The sequence below is a fragment of the Lipophrys pholis genome (assembly GCF_963383615.2).
Source record: "Lipophrys pholis genome assembly, chromosome: 1".
In the NCBI taxonomy this organism is placed as follows: domain Eukaryota; kingdom Metazoa; phylum Chordata; class Actinopteri; order Blenniiformes; family Blenniidae; genus Lipophrys; species Lipophrys pholis.
Window position 1 is genome coordinate 37,060,911 of NC_137635.1, and position 24,103 is coordinate 37,085,013.

Below are 24,103 nucleotides of genomic sequence, written 5' to 3' on the forward strand. Positions count from 1 at the left end.
GAGTCAGTCAGTTTAGTTAAAGGCAGTGCTCAGCAACCGTGCTGACTGCCTCTGGGACGAAGGGCCAACAAACAGATGTGAACCAAGTGAGAGAGAGATGCAGCTCTGAGGGCAGGTGGGGGGGGGGGGGGGGGGGGGGGGGGGAGTCAGACATGATTTCTGATTTGATTTCAATCCATCCCCCGACTGACCAGCTGAATGACAAGGGGAAAAAAATTAATTACAGCGATCCGTACGGGGCACACCCATCGCCCAGCGTCTGATTAACTGCAGCTACTGTGGCGAACGTACAATTTAGAAACAAGGGCCACAAATGCCAAACACGTCCACTGCTGGGCGCTCTTGAAAAGGTAACCCACCACCAACCAACCTCCTGTGTATGTTCACACACACACACACACACACACACACACACACACACACACACACACACACACACACACACACACACACACACACACACACACACACACACACAAAAAAGAGTCCATTGTGTTTCAGAACTTTAGATTTCATTTGGAAAAACCACTCAGGCTGAAAATTTCGTTTTCTGATTTTCTTCCTCTCTCCTTTTTCTGGTTTAATGGGTCTCTCCCCCCTCGAACTCCACAAGAAAGACAAGCAAGTCAGAGAGAGAGAGAGAGAGAGAGAGAGAGAGAGGACTTTACACTCTTCCTTTGTTGTCCTCTAAAGTCGGTAAAATTATGGACAGAGCTTTGACATTGTGTCTCCAAGAGAGCTCCTAAATCTCCCCTACTTTCTTTTAGTATTATTATCATTTTCAACGGTTTCCAATTGAACTCTTTTCAAAGGCCTTTTCAGAACCATATTTAGGTAATTTGTTGCGCTTGAACCCAGCCTGCTCCTTGGCTGCGTGTGCGTATGCGAGTGTTGAATGGCAGCTATAGGCCTGGGACGAAGGGGGGTCCTCTTTTCTCAGGACCGGGCAAGCCCTCTCCTTGCTTAGTTACACACCTCCCCTTGTTATTTATCACTTTTCTTCTTCTCTCTGTTTCCTCCAGTATTTAGCCCTTTTCAAAGGAGGAATCTGTAACGTCTCTGGGTACAGCTGTCTGATGAAATAGCTTTTCTGGCTCTCAGTTTGTTGAGATTCTGGCCAAACATGACAAATCCAGGTGCAACTCTGTTGGAGAAGAAATGTTTTATCCTTTTTTTTTTTTTTTTGCTAGTATCGTTAAGAAAAAAATAAAAAATAAAAATCCCGGGTGGCCTTAGTGATGAAAATCTTTCCATTGTTGTCACAGCTTGACTGTTGACCATCAGTCACAATGTATTTGATATACATGATCAACAAAGCTATGTGTTAAATAAGTTCTGATGTTCTCCACAACCAAACAGTGCTAAAACTGCTACAATTGCAATTCCATATATATATATATATATGTATATATATATATACATATATATTCCATATACATCTATCCAGTCAACTGTAGTAGGTGGAGAAGGTTTACGCCACTTCCTCGTCAAAGCCTTTTTGCTTGCAGTCAGCAGAATTTGGACCAACTAAATATATGTTGTCATATCTAAATAGGATATTAATTCAGAAAAGAAATTGTCAATGTTTTCTAGCAATACTTGTTTGAGTTTTTTTCCCACGTCCATCAGTATTAGACCAACAATCACTGTTCTTCTCTGGGTCAATTTAGCAGCTATTTATTCTGAAGAGCACAGAAGCAAGTTGTAACTGACTTTTTTAAATTTTTTATTTAAACACTAGATTTCATCATTTTCTTAGTTTCATTTTTTCAATTGCAAATAGTGGCTTTAGGCCTTGAAACTTTAGGTGAATAGTACGAGGAGGGAGTTTCAGTTAATAAAAATTTGAACACGTTTTGAATCAACTTGGTTTTCATTTGAAAAACAGATTTTCTTAATGGACAACAAAAAGAACATCTCAAACAGCCCCAAAACGCTCGGGCAGCCTACTATCAATGATTAGTGAGAAAGGCTCAAATCAGTGAACTTTCACATATTTTTCTTGCACAGACTAGTTATGAATTGAGTGAAATTTATTTTTTGATTAACTCAAATCTTGCTCGTCAATTTCCTGTCAAAACTGTAACTTGCATTTTAAGTTAATTACACATTACCAGAGCATACAAGCGTACAGTATCTCTCTGAAAGATAAAATTCTTGTTTTAACCTCTGGTGTTTGACGGAAAAAAATACATTTGAAGTGATGATATAAAAACTCCCTCATTCCGAACTCGGCTTTTCAAGTGTCCACATATTTTAACATATTTGACGTTTTTGTCTTGTCATCTCAGTCAAACTCACTTGTTCATATAATGGTGTGAAATATATACCATTTTCACATTAAAGCCCACTTAAATGACCATGACCGCGTAAAAAGATGACTGTTTATGATTTTTTTTTGTCTCAGAATAGTTCTGTTTTTATACTGCAACGTTTTCAAAATGATCGTCATACACATGGACACACCCAAAACTCTGAAAAGCATGCTGTACACATTCAAGCGCCTTTAAACTGTCTTTCTTTCTCTTGTAAGCCCACTCAGTATCTGGTTTGTAAAAACGCGTCACCAGATATTGGCTTGATGACGGCGTACTAAAATGGACACTTTTATTGGAGAAGCACTGTTATTCGACTGGAGTGTGCATGTTGCGGTATCAACATTTCTTAAAAGTTCAGTTTTCTCAGTTTACATGGAGAAAGAGTGCAGAGTGTATCTGAAAGGTTTTCAGTCACTCTGGCAGCTGGTGTTGTATAAATGGACACCGAATACGCAACGAAAGTGTGCAGCGTTGTCGTGTGACCCCGACCTGAAACTGAACTTTTAATGAGTCTACGCCTCATCAACATTTGTCACGTGTCACATTAGCGGCCGACGGAGACGGACTTCAGCCCCTTCCTCTGCTGCTGAAGCTGTAATATCATTGCTGAGGCAACACGGCTCAACAAGGGTGAACAGAGGTCTGTAACTTGCCCACACATTTCATACTCTCCATGGATCAGAAGAATCTTCCTCGTCTTTGCGTCTTGCAAGTCCAGAGCGATTTCATCTCAATTTTGAACTTGCTCGTTAGAGGGTTTTGTTCCTACTGACAGTTGCATGCTCGCTGTAATGATGTTCTGATGAGGCGTCTGAGCCGGATCAACATTTACATCCAGCGTTTGATCAGAGTCCGAGCTGCCACCAAATCCTGGACGCTCCATAAGTTTGATGTCCATTGCTCTCTATGCTCTAAACACGCTCACCTTACCTTTGCACTTGCCATGTGTATAATCAGCAGGTTGCCAGGTCAGTGTAAAAATGTCTTTGAAAGTAAGAGCAGGTCAACAAAACTCACTTTGCCAAAAGACTTTTTGGTTTTCGACTTTACGGTTTTTGTTCACGGGCAATTTCTGAGCATGAAACATTGGTACCTCGGACACATATTTCATGTTTTCTTTTCTTTTTCTGTTATGAAGAATGACGCATTGCTTTGTTTTTGTTTTTTTTTCTTCCTTTTTTTCTCCACCCTCCCTCCCTCTCTCGTCACATTTTAAGCGGGACAGTGACTTCAGCCACGTGAGGCCAACTTCACTCACGTGTTCCTCACTTTCATCCCCAGCAATGGTCCCATATGTTTGTCAAAATGTGTATGTTGTGTGCTTTTTCCGGCCCGATTCGTTCCCATGCCTTCTCTCCAATGAGCCCCGCTCTCCCCGGGGGTCCGAGCCGAAGCCTCACGCTATTTATACAGAGCGAACAGCTGGGGCCCTCCCAGCCAAAGCAGTGAGGGATGAGGGGTCGGGGGAAGGGTGGGGAGATGATCATGGAAACTTCAGGTTAAACCAAGCGTTTGAAATGTCTCTATGTTCTCTCTTTATTAACATCATTACAGTTTTTTTTTTTGTTTTGTTTTTTTTTGCTCTCTTCCTTTCTGTGTTTTGTGTTTCTCCCCTGGGTGTCCAGAAGCTGGCTACACCAGGTCGTGTCCATTTCAGGTCAGCTGGACCGACATCACTCACTCATTTAAATTTCGTTCATTATCCCATTTGCTGTCTGTTTTTAGTTTCTTTTTATCGCTCTGTTTTGCTTCTGTTTTTCATTGCTCTGCAGCTGATGGTTGTTATTTTTTTTTTTTGTTTAGTTTTTTTTACTCCCCAAAACACACTTTCTTTCCCCGCTTCCAATTAAAGAGCTTGCTGTGTTGGACTGGATAAAAGAGGTTGATTTTCCCTCCAACTGCGCTTCAACACACTTTGTCCTTTTGTTGCTCTGGACAAAGCTGAACTGCTGTTGCAAAACTGTTTTTTTTTTTCTTTTCTTGTATGCGTGTGTATTCCCTCCCTTTTCTTCTTCTTGGTGGCTCCTGTGGTGCTTGTCCTATTGTGAACCTCAGTCCTGTGAAGTTCTCTCTGCGCTGCTTTTCCCTTCACTTATTTGGTCCCATCTTCTCTCACGCCTGCTCTGCGCTTCGCTCCCTCAGCTTTTCCTCACATGAACTACTCGGGAGAGAAGAAAAAGTCAGGCTTATCGACGCTCCCTTCAGTTCAAGGCCGCTTTCACAGTCAGACGTCCCATCACAGGCATGCTGAGCTAACGATAGGTGAAGACATATTAACCTAATTGCTGTAAGGGACAGATATATAGATCGCAGAGGATGTAATGAGCCCGGACGCGACTTTTGGCTCCCTGTGAGATTAGCCTTTGAGTGTAAAAGCAAGTTGATCCATGGATATTAAAGGACAAGACATCATACTGAGAGGCAGGCGCCTTTTTTTCTTTTTTTTTTATTATTTATTTTTATTAAGACATGTTTATTCACGTACACTGCAGATTTGAAGGATCAAGTGTAGGAGGATGATTCTTTGCTACCTCTCCAATCAATATGAATCTCCTGGATGAAATCATTCACACTTTTTTTCCCTCTTCATGAATGCCACCCAGTTCTCTGTTATGAGAAATGGTGTTGAATGAACAGTGAAATGAAGTGAGGGTGCAATTAGTTATGAAACTAGATGTATTCCTAGCATGCTTAGTTTCAGTTTTTGAGAAACAATCATGACGACAGTGGGAATATATGAAGTTTACAATTGATGTTTATTTGAAAGAAAACACAATGTAAAGCATGTAATAAAAGAAATAACAGTTATAGAATATACTTTCATACAAAACCAAAAGTGTAGGGAGTGTGCAGGCCTATTTATAAACAGGCATTATACTTCATACAGGACTTTTTGTTCTCCACAGGTTCTAGCAGCTGGAATTCTCGCATCTAGCAAAAAAACCTACTACTTAACATGAGGGTAAATGTGTGCAACGTGCAAAATTTGAGATGATCAAGTGGTTTGTTACTGTCCTGTAAATTGACTGGTGAACCTTCCCATCACCCATAAAAAGCTAGTTTTCTCAATTTGAGTGAAGATGCTTAAGTTTCTTCAGCAATTCTCGTGCTTAACTGTTTCTCTGCACAAGTCCAGCAGCTTGATTTATAAGTCATAATGTTACATGACTTTCTTTTGAAACCATAATTTGAAGAATATTACCTGGGATGACTGATTTTTACTTACCTTTTTGCCAGTTGCCAGTTGGCACTTCATACACTACTTCACAAAGCATTATGTGCCCATAATGCGGTGATGTGTTATACAATACTCATCGATAGGAATTGTTACTCTTTTTTTTTTTTTTTTCTAGTCTGTTGTTTTTTTTTTGTGTGCCCCTGAGAGAGGAGACATCCCACACCCTGAAAAGCACTGACTGAGGTAAACCTAAAAAAGATACAGCACACTGTGTGCGATTTATAAACATCACCTCACGCGTTTCAGTCACATGGATGGCTCGGTGTTTCCAACACATTAACACAGATTCTCTTTACATTTGCAGGCTCTCTTATATTTTATTCCACTGATTCATCGTGTTGCTGGCTTGCTTTAATCGGGCTGCATTACACCTCAGTTTGTGTGCGTCCTCAAAGTCAAATTGAGTCATACGCAACTGTACAGATAACAAGAGGATGCTGACGGCGTGCACTGAAGTTCAGCACAGCAGCGAGGATCATTTACAGGATTCATTGCTTTAGTGCTTAGGTTAGCTTTGGCACCGTTCTCAGTTCAACCTTTGTCCAGCGGCTATGATGTTTTAGGGTGAAATGTGTGTTTACTTGACCTTGGTTTTACCGTTTGCTCTTTTCCAGTGTATATCACCGGTGATTGTATGCGTAAGTGTGTGTGCGCACTTCAAAGTGCTCTATAAGTTGCACAAGATCCATATTTGTGTTACGTTGCAGTTTGGACTTGCTTAGAGATTTTTCATATAAAGCCAACATTTGTTTGGCGCAGTTGTTTCGGTTTGTTGTGTAGAAGTCCTCAAATTCACTCAATTGAATAGCAGTTGGAAGATTAATTCCAGTAGTAAAATAGTAGTAGTCAAAGTAGTCAAAATAAAATCTTCTCGCAGTTTGGTGACAGACGGATACTGATTCCCACAGGCGTCATGTTCAGACTGTGAGAAACTCCTTTTAACAATGACTCACGTGATTAGAACAGGATTGTTTACAATGACACTCATTTGTGACTTTTCACTGAATATTAATTGTGTTTGTTTGGCTTTTAGGATCACAACGCTTTCTCAACCTCTGAAAGACATTTATCTGGCATAATTATGCAGTGATATTTGAATTTATTTGTCAGAGCAGATAAGAGTGCTTTGAAAAAGGAGAGAAAAACATCAGGGTGGAGATAAAATTGGAATGAACTCAAAAATGAGAGGGGATTATTTCCCTCTTCATTTCTGGGTTTTATGTTTGCGTGGTGCAGTGTTTGTTTTTGTTTTGTTTTTCTAAACCTTTATTTGTTTGTTTTTTTCTGCAAGCCCCCAAATTTATTGTGTCAAAAACACAGTTTTTCTCTTAATGTTTAGACACTCAGAGCAGTTTGACACATGACCTTACTTCTCGAGCCTTTAATGTATTTCAACCATTTAATCAAACAAACATCACATTCACATTCAAACTCAGAAAAAGTTTAATTCCAGATTGGAATGAACTTTCTTACTTGAGAATTATGTGAGAATCTAAAGTCACAACATGATTTCATTTACAGTTTATTCATTCCAACACCTACACAACACAAAGCTCCTACAGTGTTCATAGGCTAACATATACAGTCTTTTATTTAACTAACAGATGTGTGTTCCTTCTAAGAAAGCGTTTCCTCTCTGTTTAGCTACAAAGATACAGCTCACAGTAATAAACTGGATTTTTCCAAACGCATAATTGGTCAGTTTTACCATTGACATGAATTGATGCCGGTGAGAGTGGGAGTATTAAATCTACTGGATATCAGGTCCTCACCCTGAGCGTGCGTGGAACATATTCTTCTCTTTTTAAATGTATTTTAAATATGATTTTTATTGTTTAGTGAAGGCCAGTGCAAATCATGATATGATATAATATTGTTACTGCTTCACCTTAAAAAGTTGCCTCGCAAACCAGCTGGAAGCTTTAATTGCAAAACAGCTCAAAGAAATGCAGCACATTTAACGGCGAACCGAGAATTTTTGTTATCCGGCACAATGAGTTACAATGACCCCGTTTTCCGATATTTGATCAGCGTAACTGTAAGCAGTGGGTGAACAGTGCGAGTGAGCTGTTGAAAAGCAGCATGTGATGCCGTCCTGCTGCAGCCTCCGATATGAGGATGAGCAACACTGTTTACCTTGATACTAATGTCCTGGGGACAGCTGTGAACAGCTGTTAGCTCACCCTGCACATAGAATCAAAACCGTTGGTAACAGATGCACCAACCAGTAACGCTTAAATAACCTTTTCAATATTTGTTTAGGTGAAATGAAAAAAAACATTTAGATTTCAGTATAATTTTAATGCTTTAACAATCCTGGTTGTAATGGACTTTCTCTCCTCTATAAATGAATACATTATCAGCTGATTTTATTACTGATATTAGCTTTAAAATGAAATAGACCTTGTTGCAGACATGATAAGCCGATAGAACTCTGCTTAATGTATCTAATGTGTAACTCGATATATCACAAGTTGATCAACATCATGAAAATAAGCTCAAAACTAGGTGAGTTCAACTCCAAACTTTGACTATTAACTGTAATGAAAGTTGGATGACTTGGAAATGTTGAAACAATTTTATATCAGCAAAAATCTTCTGTCCATCCCTATAAAGCAACATTTTTTTTAATGCTGTTAGTTTGTTATTTGTTTCATCAATCGTCATATTCAAAAATACAAGTATTTCTCAGAATAGCACAGACACACTAATCCTGGTCCGATCGTCTGCAGGGATATTCATGGTTCTTGTCCAATATGTCATACTTTGTTTAAACAGTGATACAAGTAAAGCACAGAAAATGATGCGCTGCACTTGTATTTTTGATCATATATTGGTGATTAAAAGGGATAAAAAAAATTTTTTTTTTATTATTATTCCTGTTTAGCTGTGCTGAGGAGCATAGAGGCCCAGGTTGACTATGTGATGTGCATCAGAGTGATGTTTCAGAAAAACACAGTGAATGTTACAGCATCAAAAGAAAATAAAACATTCAATGATGGCATTATTCAGAACTCAGTATTAAAGTACATGCACTCTTGTTATATATTCAGATTTTGCTAAGTTCTAAAAAAACAAATTTTGCTCTGAATATAAAACAGCTAACATTTAACACATCTGTAAAATCTCCTGTCTCTATATAACTGAAAAACCAACTTGTCCTCAGATGATAGAGCACAAGTACATCTTATTACCTGTTGGCATTTAAAGTGTGGGTAAAATGGGCCCTGTATGAAAAAGTGAGACCCAGGCTGCACTAATCTTCAAATGATTGCGTATTTGTTACAGTCCTCAGTGAGAATATTAGTTGGTCAGAAGTGGAGCTTAAAATGAAAGTGAGAGAAAAAAAAACAACAACTTCCTGGCATTATATTTTCCCACTTTTCTTCCTCTGTGTTAAAAGTCACTATTTGCTGTCTGTGTTGCATGTTTCGTGGTGGGGTTTAGTATCCGTGTCTGTGTGTGGCCTTTGGGTTACCTGTAATAGAAGTTGGCATGTGTTGGGACGTGCACAGAAAAGCCTCGAGGAAAAAAAAGACGATCCATTCTGACCTTATCAGTGTTACGACTCTCTGCCCGCCTTGATGCGTCTCTCTCTGCTCATGTTCATCGATGTTACCTTGTTAAAGCGGGGACGCCAAAGACATCGTCTGAATTCTGAGTGGATTAATCCCACCTTGGCTATATACAATGCCATTAACAAGTAGCCCTCCTGGCAGCAGCTTCGATTCTGAGTATGTTTATGATTTATGAATCTGCTCGCTCCATGTGACTGCTTGTGTTTCAGGCTGTGTTTACTACCACCAATAGTGCTTCAGTGCATTTGAATATGAAGCGAAGTCCTACTGTGTTCATCGTTATCCTCTTTCTCCCAGGACGTTTTGATTGAAGCATATACAAAGAGCAAGAAGTGGGAATTTTAACAAGTTGCTTTTATTTATTATGCATCTGTGGTTTTCTGATTGGGGTTAAATAACCAAACATAATAGGGTAATTAGTAACTGAAACAACCCCCCCTTCCCCTCGACAAATGACCCACTGCAGCCACAACAAGCAATTATTTGAGGATCTTTTGTCTCTGCTAAATTCATACTGAGTTTTTATGATTGAATCAAAGCCCAGTGCCTGCATGATTAAAGTGCAGTTAAGTGCATGAGCACGTGCGTGGGTGGGTGCACTCGTTAAGCATTCCTTTAGGTTTGACCAAATCTGAAGCCAACAGACCCTCCTTGAGGCAACACTCGTAGAAAGTGGCAGGATCCCTGTGGAGGAACTAATGATCTACCAGAGTTTGTCAAATACACGCGCACACACGGACACGCATGCACACACGCACAGTGTTGTTGTACTGAGTCACCGCTCTAAAATAACCCCTTAAAGATGTGAGCACTTGTTTCTGTAGCCTTACGCTGCAAAACTGTTTACATTCAGAAGGTTCGAAACTAATTGTGCGGCAGAAATACACAAACACACTACTGCCTACTGCCTAGTGCCTGCAGTCTCCCCCAAAGCGGCCCGTGGCTCAGACTCCGAGTAACGGCTCAACACCATTCCTGCCACAGCAGCACAACAGCCCGCTCTGGAAAAACAGGCTTCTTACAAAGGGGCAGCAAGGCTTTTTATAAGTAAATTCTCACAACTCACAGTGTGCCCTACGTGTTGTATTAAGCCAGATTTATACTTGTGCGTCACAGTGTGGGGCAGTCACGCTGTAGGTGCCTCAGATGTAGAAGTAGATTTATAGTTCAAGCTTTTTTTTTTGTGAGATTTTACCCAATGGAAGAACCACCCCGGCAGTAGAGGAATGGGTGGTAAACTGTCAGGCTGTATTGTCTTTTAATTATATACCCCACAGCTTGCCATGTGGTGATAACTACTGCAAAGGAAGTCACAGCCACAGCAATAATTACCAGCAGAAGGAATCATTTCAACACCTCTCCCATGCTTTTTTTTTTTTTGGGAGAACGGTGGAGAGATTGCACTGAACAAGTTTGCTGGCGTCTCATTAATTTAGCAGGTGTCGTTTGAACCCTCTTCATTGTCACAGTCGTACTAGAGAGAACACAAGTGACCGCAGCCGAGCAGTTACAGCTCTGATGATGTAAAAGCATATTTTGAAAGCTGCCTCACCCCTGATCCGCTCCTACACTTTTGACGAGGTTCATGAGTTTGCATCTTGTCATGAGGACATTTTCATCATAGTGATGAAGAAACAAGCACCGCTCAAAGATAAGAAGAATAATTGAAAGATTGCAACATATGTAGTTTTTGTAATTAAATTAGATACTTATGTGATTTCTACATGAGATGTTTTTTTTTTTTTTTTGTTCAAGTTGTCTGCCCACCTACAGTGGGTGTTTGACAAGCACCAATCTCCCACCCACCTCTCCGTCTCGCCAGCACCAAGTGGGTCCTCAGAGACAGGTGGACCGACCTCCTTCTTTGTTTAGAATCTGCCAAACCGACCGGCTTGTTCGTTTCTCTCAAAAGACGTGGAAGTGCAGGTGTGCAGGTGCTGAATCGACAAACTGTGATTTATTTGTCAAAATGAGGGTTTGAATTGTCGGGATGGAGTCACTCAAGGTTCATTAATTTAAAAAAGAAAAGAAAAAAAATCCGCTATGTACAAATATTGCTAGAAAATGTATCGTTAACGGGTAGCATTTCTACATGTAGTAATACTACTCTCTAGAAAAGGGAGACTTATCAGAATATCTTCACTAACATTGTGAAACAAGTGGTGCTGCAAACAGGAAATGCAAAACAGCACTTGTGCCTCTCCAACAATAATGTGCCTGTTCTAAACATGTCAACATGCGCATGTGTTTGTCAGGAGCTCTTGTTGTCTTTGGCCTTAGTTCTTCCTCTCAGCACACTGAATAGGGCGGGCATATGGTAATGATTCTTTTATTGCATCCCCAGTGAGATGCTAACGCTCTCAATTGATAGACAAATGAATGACATCCTGTCTGCGTTGCTTGTTTCGTGTTGAACATAACTGGAGGTCCTCCACTCATGCGGCAGTGGGCATTGTCCTCAACTATCAAACACCCATTAGGCCGGGTGCCAGTTAACTGTCAACTTTTGACATTACTCACACCACATCCAGTCAGAGAAGTGATGTTGATTGACTTGTTGAAAGACACGCTCTCATACTGCTGCGTGAATGATGTTTTTGTTGATCTTCTCGATCACGCCCCTATTGTGAACGCTCGTCTACCTTTTTCTCTCAAAGTCCCTGCTGTTTTTGTTGTGTGCTCGCCATTAGCCATATGGTGGCAAACAAACATAACAATGTGTGCATCACGACAGAGGGAAGTGCTTAAATTTGAAAGGGTGTAACTCTGTGAACATGTTGTGGACGAGGCGGCAGAGGAGGGCTTTGGCTCGGCCGGCCTGTCGGTGTGACATGGCAGAGGGTGGGGGGCATTGGCAATGTCACGGTGTAGAGACGGACGAGGATTTGGAAGAGTCAAGTACTCCTGAAAGGGAAGTTGTTGGTGGTCTGCAGTGTTGCAGCAGCTGCCTCTGAAAACAAACGGAAGAAATAAGAGAGAGAGAAAGGGAGTAGGGGCAGGGGAGTCCGGTGGAAGCCGTGCGGGCTCCTCACTTGTGGGCTCCTCACTATTTTTTTGTCTCCTTGCTTTAATCTGTTGGGAGAAACAGCGAGGGAGAGAGAGCGCTTGGCCGAAGCCCACGGGTCCTCCAGACCTCCCCCACTTTACTCCAGCCAGCTAAACTAGAAGTTCAGCACCCCCCTGTTCCCTCCACCATCGCCACCACCATGGGTCCTCCTCTCTCCCGCTTACTTGCTCTGTATTCAGCCAAGGTGCTGGAGTGACAACGAGCCATTCATTGTGGAGGTAGAGGGAAAAGACTGTGGATCTCTCCTGTGTCTTGTTTTTGGGGGGGTGGGGGGGGGGGGGGGGTTGAGGAGAAAGGGGAAGGAGGGAGGGAGCATATTCCTGAAATGGTGAAATACGACCGAAAAGGGGCACAGAAAGAGAAAGTATTAAGAGTGAGGGAAGAAAGAGCGGGAGGGGTGAGTAAAAAGTAGGAGCGCAGAAAGGAGGGAGGGACGGATGGAGGGGAGGCAGAGCTGGAATCACAGAAAGAAGGGAGGGGGGAGAGAGAGAGAGAGACAGGAGAGAGTGGGCTACCATGCCGAATGAGCAAGAGAGGCGGAGAGGAAGCAGAGCTCCATCAGATGAAATGAGGTGAAAGTAATTCAGGCATTAATCAAGCCAGGGCAAAAGGGAGGGTATACTGTGTTTTCTCCCCCCTCTTTCGCTGCGGAACTGAAAGGCAAGGTGTGAATGAAGGAGTCTACAGTGGCCAGCAGAGAAGCACCACTAGGTCACATCATCAAATCATGTCCGAGTCGAACACCATTGCTGCTTCCACCGCAGACCAGGTCAGTTCAAGCTGTCATATTGTGGTTTGTTTTGTCTTTTTTTCTTTGTGTGCGTGTGTGTTTTGATTGGCAACGGAAGTGGGTGTGCTGATGTTTCTTTTGCGTTCGATGCACCTTACATCACCTTTCGCTAGCGGAAAGAGGACTTTAGGAGGAGGACGACTTTGGAAAAGAAAACCTGTGCAAAATCCCAAGTTCCGCTCTGATGTATATCATCTTTAGATTCTAATTCGGAAGTAGTTAGAGGGAGTTTCTAAGAGCAACTGAGTGTGTGTTTCTTGGACTATCAAAGCATCGATTGTTTTGCCCGGAGCTGCCTGGACAACGGTACAGGGTACTGAAAGAATTGAATTCATCAAGACGAGCTATTGTCTACGCCGCCTTATTTTTCGGTGATCATTCAGGGGGTCTGTGACGACTCAATACCCCCTGCACCACGTGAGGAGGGGGACGCAGCTCTTTAAAAACCTGACCACGTGTGGCGGCCCTGAAAAGTTTTATAAGTAATTGCAGTGGGAAGTCCGGGCAGCGCTGTGAGAGATGGGGTTGGTAAGGAAGTGGGCTGGTCCACCGTGTGTGTGAAAGAGAGTGACAGAGTAGAAAAGCAGAAGTGTCCAGAAAGGGCTGATATTTATTCACCCCCCCGCCCCCCCCCACCGACCCACCCCCCTCCTACCTCCACAAGCCAGTTTAATTGCACACTTTGGCAGATACATCCTTTGCTCCGTTTTCTTTTATTAACTGTCGACTGACTTTGAAGCACTTTGAAACAATTAAATACTCTGATCTGCTTAAGATAAGATATACAGTTATTTCCATTACAGCAGGTAAAGACAAAAAAAAATGTGTGTGTGTGTGTGTGTGTGTGTGTGTGAGTGAGAGTGTGTCTTTTTGTGTGAGTGTGAGTGTGTGCATCCGACCTTGCTGCCGGCTTATGTTGTTAGCCAACTCCTTGTCTCCTGTTTCCGATTGCCACTGTCAAGGCTGAGTCAGCTTGCTATAGCTCTGTCGGCACACACACACACACACACACGCACACGCACACGCACACGCACACACCTGCAAGCGTACACAGAATGTTTAGTCCTTTTGGTGGTCTCGCACCACAAACAGAGGACATAACGGATGTTGAAAAGTGCTCTTGCACACTATTCAGGAAAGGAGGCTTGTCGTGGGTGGAAGGTTGAAGATATTTCCAGCTCCACTGTATGCGTGTGCCTATGTATGTGGACTTTGAAAAACTGACAACAGCAAACACGCTAATCCCCCTGATTGTGGATGATTTTGATTTGTTGAACATTTTGAACATGCACGCACCATATTGCCTCTAAAGCTTTGACTGACAGGGCTTACTTTACTCTCCAGGACGAGCGTTTCCATCATCTTGTTTTATATTCCGTGATACCTTCAACAGTTGCACCTGCTCACATTAGTCGGGATTTATCTGTATTCTGGCATTATCGGAGTCCACAGATTAGCTCTTCCCCATGACTGTTCTTATCAGTCGTATAATTTGTGTTTGTATTTTATTTATGAGTAATGAATTACGTCTCTTTTTCTGTGAAATCTTACAACCTTCTGCATTTTTCGACACACGCAAACTGGTTTCACCTAAAATGACTCCTTCACTCACCTGACGTGACTGAGTAAATAGAGGTTTTGTGGGAGGCTCATCGGAGTGTTTTTATACTTTTACAAGAGCCTGTGTAGAAATGTTTTGTATTTAAATCAACGCCCAAAGAGCTAGATATGATCTTGTTGCAAGTCTCATGCAGTTACATGCATCCCAAATAAAATGAATAAATAAATGAATATGATAAAATAAACAAAAAAAACCCCAACTTTTTGGTCATTTTATAATGTGTGCATTAATTTATTACGTATAATGGACAGGCAATCCGAATAGAATGCGCCCCACATTTTAGACATTGCTAGCTGGGATAGGCTCCAAGTCTTGCAAACTTCATTTGGATAAAACGGGCACGAAAGATGGACGGATGGATGGATGAAGGGGCATAAATAGGTTGGTCATTTGGCAAATTAGTCCCAAATGACCAAAAATGGTAATTTCTGGTTTGTACTTTCAGTTTAAAGCAATCAACAGTTAAAAATATTTGGCATAGATTAATGATTTGGTTTCTTTCTGCCATAGAGAATAGCAGCGCCTCCCTCACAGCTGGAGGTCGTGTTATTGGAATGTAGAAAACTCTGTTTGGCTGACGGGGCTGTTTTTTAGCTGATACACTAATCGCTTTGACAAATCACTGGTGTGAGTCTGTCTTTGATTCAGTTCGGTGTTTTGGCTCTATAAATCAAGGGATACTTGAATGCAAGGTTCCCGGAAAGGATAAATTTGATAAAAACGGAAAGATGTCCATGAATCTGAGTAAGAAAAAGTGTATATAACTGGAGCGGCTTTTAAATATGAATCACCTGCCAAATTAAATCTAACCATGATGGCTCTCCTTGTGATTTGTCAAGTTGTTTTTAAGCATATTGTCTCTAATTGGTGCTGCACTGAGCGCCGATTGTGAGAAATGTGGGGGGGAAAAAAAGTTGGCACTTTAAATTTCCATGCAGTTTTCCACTTGTCATCACTTGAATTTTTTTTGGAGCATCTTTAAAAATGTTATGCACATCATTAGAAAGTTCAGGAGAAATCTCTGTGGGTCAGTACTGTCTGAGCTGATTACTGTGGGTTGACTCAAGTGCTCATTGATTGCATTCGTGCACATTGACACCTACACTGACATGCCGAAGTAAGTAGGAGCAGATGAGCAACTCCCTAATAATGGCCTTAAAATGAACATAGCTGGACAGTTTGACAGCATTCTCAACTACTTTAGAATAAATGAAATTCTAAAAAAAGTAGAAAAGAGCATGCAGGTAAAAAAAAAACAATGTATCAAATAATGAAATGAGATACTTATGGTTCTTTATCAACATATATTTTCTGTGTAATCAAACAGTAGGAGGATAGAATACAAGTTGTCAAAATTTTGACTATAATTGGGTGTAGTAAAAGAAAAAGATGCAAGCTCACACAATGATGTAGTGGGTCTTGTCACATTTTAAGAAATTGTAAGTTTGAGTTTAGGGTGGAGTCTTCTCCACCCTGGACTCAAGCACTCGATTTTCCTCCAACAGTCCAAGAACATGCATTTAAGGTTAATTGCTGACTATATTTTTCGTGAGTTTGACTGTGTGACTCCCTGTCTCTCTGTGATGGACTGCTGACCTGTCCATGGTGCACACCACCTTCGCCCTAGCTGGATGGGATTAGTTCCGGCACCCTGTAAAGTGCTCTGAAATGGATAAAGATGAGTCTATGGATGGATAAAAGGAAGCAAAAAAACCACATACTTAGAATGTTTTTTCAAATTTGCTTCATCATCATCATCATCATCATCATCCTCATCCTCATCCTCATCGTCATCAGCAGCAGCAGCAGCCTCTCTTGTAATAGTTTTAAACACTTCGAGGAAACGATCCAGTATCATGTCTTAGAATCACTCAGTTAGTTGGTGGGTCACATCTTCCCTCACAGCGGTAGACAGACCTCACCGTGTTGGGACAATAGTCTGAGGTCATGCGTGATTTCGAGGCATGCTTCACTAATAATTGCAGTAATAAGGAGCTCAGATGGATGTGGTAATTGCAAAGTGAGTGTCGGTGATTGGCCTTGACGTCCATTTAAGAAAGAAAAGATAAAATTTTCTTGATAGCAACTCCGATCGCACTCTCACTGCTTTGATTTGATGTCATTTTAACATCATTCTTTATGCCAGTGTTTAATTATACATTGACTGACTTTTTCAGGTTTTTCCTAAATGACCTGCATTGTAATTTGTCCATGTAATTTCCATATGCTGCGAAGATAGCAGTATTAGGCTTTATGTCTCTGATCACCACTGGTCTGCGGTAGTCACAATTCAAAGCACACTAACCGCTTCAACAACTGACCCAAATTATTGCTTTGTATATAAGCAGATTTTCTGGTTCATAGGGTGTCTTGCCAAGAAGCTAATGAGGCTTGTTGTGTATAAAAGTACAAATTCCTCCTCTATAAAGGCACCCATCCAGAGGACTGTTGCACTCCCAACACCTACCTTATTTCTTTATGTGTGTGTATGGGAGCATATGTAGACACATTTAGCTTGTCTGCCCTGCAGGCAGTCACGGTCTCACTGCCAGCTTAGTGCACCGATGTTCTAGGTCTCCCAAAAAAAGACTACATTTTTTAGCTTAAATATCATGACCAAAGCATATACCATTTTTTTTTATTTTAGTTAATTTTAAATTAAGGAATGATGATCATTATCAGGACTGTTTTGTAAATGTAATGGAAAGTAAAACAATGACGGATGCAATGGTAACTGTTCACTACATTACATCCATTGTAGGACCCCCCCCCCCCCCCCCCCCCCCCCCCACACACACACACACACACACAAACTCTGCCCATCTGGGGGCAGGTGTTGCAGTTTATGGAGCGGAAGTGCAAAGTAGCCATGTTTACTCACTGCACCATGGCTTAGCAAGCAGGGGAACAGACACACAGAGAAAATAGAAGAGAGGCAGAAGTAGAAGTAAAACGTGTGTGTTTTGTATCCCTTGCCCATCTCCCCGTGGTAGCTCAAACCTTCAGCCTCTCTCTGGCTCCCGGGCTCACAGCTGCTTTGCAGAAGCACATATTCAAACTGCTAAACACACAGCAAGTGGATGATACATGCACAGCTGGGTGGGTGAAGAGAAGAAATAATGACGGACGCTAAAAGATATTTTACCTGACCAGTTGAATGACTTCCTGAGAGGAGAGTTTGAAAAACTGATGGCAGGGATGAAGACTGGAAGGACATGCGAGAAAACACAATTTTCCTTTGAAGTCACTGATTTTTTTTTTCCTCTGTTCTCAAGGCCACGCTGCAATTGAATCTTTATATGGACCTTTTGTTTTGTCATGCTTCTCTGTAATCACAATTTCATTTCAGAGATTAGAAAAATGTGTCATGTTTGGAGATACATATTTTGCCAGATTTCTAGCTGCTGAAATGAGAAAGAAAAATCATTCCACTCAATCACTTCTGTTGACTTAGTCCAGCAGAGAAACTAAAAACTAGGGGAATAATTCAGCGAATTGTTATCTTAAGGAAAATCCAACCATAACATACAAATCAACAGTTCACATGCCTCCAATTTTGTTTAATACTATCATAGTGTAACATGGCTGTTAACTAATAGAAAGAGACTTAAACCAAATAACTGACATAGGAAACCGTAGCGTCCTATAGGCAGACTTGCTCCCGACAGTGAGATGCAGGTAGATTCAGACAAACTTTGACCTCTCGTAAAGGGATCAGACCGTTTGGCGACTCAGCATTTAGCATTTTCTTGTTGGTTGAAATGTTACTATACAGTCATATCCATGTAGTAATATTTGACTATCTTCGGACGTATGCCCATGTCTTTCTCCCATGTGATGTTGATCTACTGCATCATAATGAAAAAAACCATAACAAACCTTACGTTATCTATTATTTGAACCTCTTGACTTACTTGATTCATATTAGTAGGATCGACCTTGCTTAATCTATATATAAAGGTTAGTGAGTAAAATGCACATATGTGGAGGTCACACAGTGGTTAGCAGCGCTGCTAGAGTTACCCTCCTCGGGCGAAAATGTCCTGTTGAGGAATGTTTGGGTCATGCCAAAGGTGAACGGCCCAAGGCCTATAACTGTAAAGGTCAGCAATTTCCAGCCTTGGTCTTTGGATTGAGACTGTCATGCATCGGGCCGTATTGCTACTTCAGCATTGATGATTATCAAAGAAAAAAAAAAAACCTTCATTGGTTTGAATTAAGATGAAGAACGAACAAGAATGGCACCGAGCTAACAACATAGAGAACCAGAAAGATTCTTGTTTGAGAATGAACCAACTTGAGCACCCACAAGCTACTGATCGTCCAATGTGCAAAATGCAGTGAGTAGAATTATTTACCTTTGACTAGAAAACCAAAACATTCAGAGATGTGAAGTATAAGCAATACGGTAGAAATACTATGGTAAGCCACTATCAGCCCACTTATAGAAACTCAAACTTTTTGCTGAAACGAGCTGAAAATGCAGATTATTTTTTCGATTCACCGCCTGTTGAATTGGTTTTGAAGAAGTCATTTGTATGGTGATCGCTGTGACTTGCACAGGGTCTTCCGTCTAAAATAATACTTGCGACGAATGTTGTGTAGATCTACTTACATCCAATAGTTGGTGTCTATAATTTTGTATATTTCCTGTGCCTCGTTGTCTCTGTATTCACACTGTATGTCCAGTTCGATATGAGTGACTACATATCAGGCATGGTACCCAAAGCAATTTTGGACTGGTAGGATGCTGGTTATTGTAACCACATTGTATTTTTCATTAGATGATACTAAATCACTTCATTCGTTTATTTAATAAAGACAACTTAACTGCATAAGCCAGATTTGTTTTGACTGCACATGTTGCAATAATGGTTGAGCCACTTCCAGGATCCAGGTATTGTTTAAACTGGTTCATGGATTATTTCCCTCATGAGTATACGCAGTGTAACAGACCTGCCACTCTAATTGTTTGTACCACGTGTGGTTTTGCTGCTGTGATGAGGCGGTTACTGAATTTTCCTGTCAAAGCAATTCCTACATGTCGCTTTAGTTGTATTTTTTAATGCGCATCTTCATCCTACAAATTGTGTTTGGAAGATTTATATGCAGGTTTCCCCAAAACGGATGAAGGGCTTAACCTTGCTTTGAAAACCAGGATATGACGAGTACACACATGCTAATGTAGAAATATTTTACACCTTAAATATTATACTAGTGTTTTTAGTTGTTGTCTGAAGCACTTTGTCCAGTTGTTTGAACTGTTGAGGCTTTTCTTTTAATCATTTATATCAATTCTTCTGAGGGGTGTCTCATAACAACTGGGAATACTGTGGAAGGTTTAGCCATGTTTCAGTCATTTCTGCTCCATATACCTATATCTCTTATTAAAAGTTGTATACTTTAGGTTTTGTTTTTTAACTTTTTCTGCTCAGGCAATCTTCATATATGTATGTTTTGACTTGTTGTAATTGTAATTATCCACAATTAGGAAATGATCTATATTGAGAAAATAAACCTGCAGTGTTGCCACTTTGAAAATAAAGGGAAATGGTCGTATGCATTATGTTGCATATTTCATGCATAATATCATGCATATTGCTATCAAGCCTCGGTATGCACTGGAGTTACATGAGGCCATTGCAACCACGCTAAGTTATATATTGTGCAGAGTCCTGATCTCACAACATAAACATGCAAATAGTACAAAAATATCTTGACCATTTTTGTTTTCTGGGTCATTTTTATATGGACACGAGTAGAAACCCAATATGCGATAAACAATTTCTGCGTGTTTAAAGTCAGGATCTGGTCACATGTCGATACTTAGATGTGTACATTGATACACATATAGCTGAGGCTCAATGATATGAAACAGCTGCTACCACGACCCACTTTATTCATCATTTAAACAAGTGTGTGCCCCAAACCGGCATGCATCACATTTACCTTGCACTGCAAGTTCCCAAAAGAAGGGGAAGTTTGAGCAAAACTCTGAAACGGGGTGAAGAGAAAAAGCTGATGAGGCTCATTCATCAGCTTTGTCATGGATTTGTAGGAAGCAAAAAAAAAAAAAAAAAAAACCAGCAGAGAAAAGAGCTGACGATGAGGCTGGTTGAGGCAGCATGCTTACCATGTTAGCTCGGAAGGTAAGGGTTGGCCGCAGGGGCTGATCATGCTTGTTGAGGCTGCGTGTGTGTGCCCACTCTTGTTGAGGCAGCACACTTCGCACAATGAGGATTGATGGCGACTCCATAGAGATGATGCCTGTTACTGCTGCCTCAAGTGTAGAGGGCTGAAACAATGGAGAGAAAAAGGGCAGACAAGAACTAAGACTGATGATGAAGTTGGATGTATATTTGTATTTGGAAAAAGAAGAAGTCTGGAAATCGTTATGGAGAAGGAGAGACTTTGTGTGCGCAGTTTAATACATCCATGCTCTTATAGTCATAATTCATCATTTGGCTTTCATTGAAAAGTTCTTCATTCTTATACTTTGCACAAACGTGTTACACAAGCAACGGCAGCCTTGGATCGAGATAGAAAAAACAAATGCTGGACTGAATGAATAAATTATTCAATTGTATTAGATATGCAGACAGGTCTTCTTATTGTGCTGTGAAATGGAGCTGCGTGTTTAACTTCTACATTTGCACAATGCATTCTGCAGAAATTTTTCATTTTATTGTTGCTTAATGTTGAGGAAATGAATTCCTTAAAACTCAAGTTTAAAGTTTAAGAACGCATCATCATCATCTAGGTAGTGCAAAAGACCGGCATTATTTTATGCATTTACATGTTGTTTTATCCATACATCTTCACTTCTGTGTCTAAAAAAGGAAAGTAATACAGCAACAGGCTCATACGTCAAAATGACACTGTTATTTTATTTAATTTTTTTACATTATCTTTGATGAATTTACGAAAACAAATGAACAGACTCTCATTGAAGCTGTCTGAAGAAAGTATTCTGTTTGTGAAGTGACATATTTATTACCAACAATAATTCTGACACTGCAACTAACAAAACGGCCCAGACAAACGAAGCTGAATGACATTGTGACTGTGTCTGTTCCACAGCTGTTGTTGTATACTGTTGTATACTGCAGCTTGAATCTAGTATTCACACACCATTTGCTCATACCACTGGCATTACTGGATTCCATGTCTGTGCTCTTGTGTAAGAATATGTATGGTTTTGTGTGTGTGTGTGTGTGTGTGTGTGTGTGTGTGTGTGTGTGTGTGTGTGTGTGTGTGTGTGTGTGTGTGTGGGAGGGGGTAAGAGGGGATGCAGGTGAACAGCTTGCGAGGGCCAACAGATCCGCGGGCCAGTCTCGCGCATCACTTGACAGCCATACCCAATGAAGGCCCACGCACAAATGAACTTGTTAAGCAAATGAGTGAACAATCGAGTGAGGGTGGGGGCGTGGAGGGGTGGAAGGGTTCGCACATGGCTGCAGCAGCTCCTGCTTAACCTGCCTGCCTGCCTGTCTGCACACATCAGGCATCAGTGCGCCTTGCCCCTCTGTCTCCATCTTTTCCTCTTACTCCCTTTCTGTCAGTCCAGCTCATGAAGCTCACGGTGTCCACCTACATTTCAGTCTGCTTCTTTGCCTCTCCTACGTTCACTCGGGCTCATGTAAAGCCATTGTCTTATTAGAGAAGAGCCTATTTCTTGAATTGGATTGGAAGATTATCTTCACAATGCTTTGACAGCACTACATTTGCCTACAATGATCAGTGATATCTGCTGTCAAAACAGATTGGACCAATGTATGAAGTTGGAATGGTGACCAAAAATATAATAGCTTCGTGGTATTTACACATTCTGACATGTAGCAGAAAATCCAATGAAAATTCTGAAGTGATCCTGTATTCCTGAAATAAAGATTTTAGTTAGATGAAGCCGCACACAAATACACACTCACACCTGAATTTACACATTTATATCACACATTTATGAGCACTCACCAAAGCCTTGGCCAACAGAGGAAAGTTTTATATTGCGTAATATTCCCAGCTTTTAACCTCTTCAAGGCCACAGCCTTCTTACCCCGACCCCCCACCTTGCTTTCCTACACGATGTCCCTAACCCCCCCTTTTCTTCAGGGAAGGCATTTGAAAACTTCAGCCTGGTGCTTTTAGTGCTATAAGTATCGCAGAGATTGAGACATTGGTCACTTGACAGCCTATTGGGACTGTTTGAGGAGTGAATGCTGCTTTTGCATCAGGTTCTGAACAATGCAAAACCGTTTGAAGGTAAGGAGCTCTTTAGCACTTTGAAATGTTGATTTTAGAGCTTGATGACTATTGTTGAGGCATCCAGCTGGTCAGGTAAAATAAAATTGGAATATGAGTGCATTACCTGATAAAAGCAGATTGTTCAATGCAACGATGGATGAGTGGGAACCTCTTTTGATTGTATGAATAGCCTTTTAAATACTATTGCATTCTTAGGTATGGCATTAATCCAATGGAAATGACAGTATATTTCATTTCAAGTTGATACAGCTGACCTTGCTTAGTTACACTTTGCTATTAATGTTATGACATTTATATTGTAAACTGGCATTCTGCTTGTCTGTTCCTTGTATGTCTGTGTCTCAAGCCACATGTTTTTTTTTGTTTTTTTTATCATTGATTGTTTCAGTTTGTTTAAATGGATTCTGTTGGACTCGAAGATAATTCAGAAGATAATTATCTGTGCCGATCTTATTCCGTTTTAGTATATTGCAATTTTAAACTAGTTTATGAACATTGCATATAGTTCAAACAACACAACGCCATATGGGCACAATCAGGGATAAAATTTGACCTTCTTATCTAATCACAACTGGGTCATCTTCATTTACATCTCCTCTAATGCACAGCATTTGGGGAAAATAATACAAGGTTCAATAGTGGTTGACAATTTCAGTTGTCAGTACAAGTTTTTGAAATATGATAGGGTTTGTGCGTATCCATATTGTCTCACTCTTCTCTTTGCTGTAAAATAATCATTCATGGGACATCCCTGAGTTATTTTCAGCCGTTCTGTATTTGTAATAGAGATTACGTTTTACTCAGTTGAAATGAACTGCTGTTTAGGTCCTGGCATCATAAAATGATCTCATCTCATCAGTTAAATGCATTTCAAACATGAAATTATTTTGCACAGTGGATGCAACTATTAGATAAGATATCAAACAAGATCTAGAAAGTTTGAGTCACTCTTCAGAGTTATGGTAGTTTTGCTGATTTTTTTTCTTTTGGAATATTGTTTCTGTAGCTTTACTTGTAGCCTGATGATCAAATCCTAAGAGGCCATTGGTTGTGGTTGAATTTGTTTCAAACACCAGACTCGGGCAGGTTAAAAAACACAACAAAAAACAAATCTGATTGGATAGATGACACAATGGCGCATGCTTGTGGACTCCAACGTTTCATATTCAATATGTTGTACTTGGTTGTGCATACATACTGTGAGGAGACTGTGTAAGTGAAGTGACTAT

The 24,103-nt window shown here is 40.8% G+C and overlaps 1 protein-coding gene across 2 annotated transcripts in view; it reads left to right on the forward strand.

The window, feature by feature from the left end:
• The window catches only part of slc6a9 (solute carrier family 6 member 9), a 72,161-nt gene that overhangs the window by 18,072 nt on the left and 29,986 nt on the right, over positions 1 to 24,103 (forward strand). Inside the window, exon 1 of one of the 2 annotated variants that reach the window (XM_080471692.1) lies at positions 12,392 to 12,970. The exons of the other annotated variant lie outside the window; for it this stretch is intronic. Within the exon in view, the coding sequence (XP_080327818.1) occupies positions 12,929 to 12,970 (42 nt within the window). The 5' untranslated portion in view covers positions 12,392 to 12,928. Of the gene's footprint in view, positions 1 to 12,391; positions 12,971 to 24,103 lie in introns of those variants that run through there. 2 annotated transcript variants of the gene reach the window in all.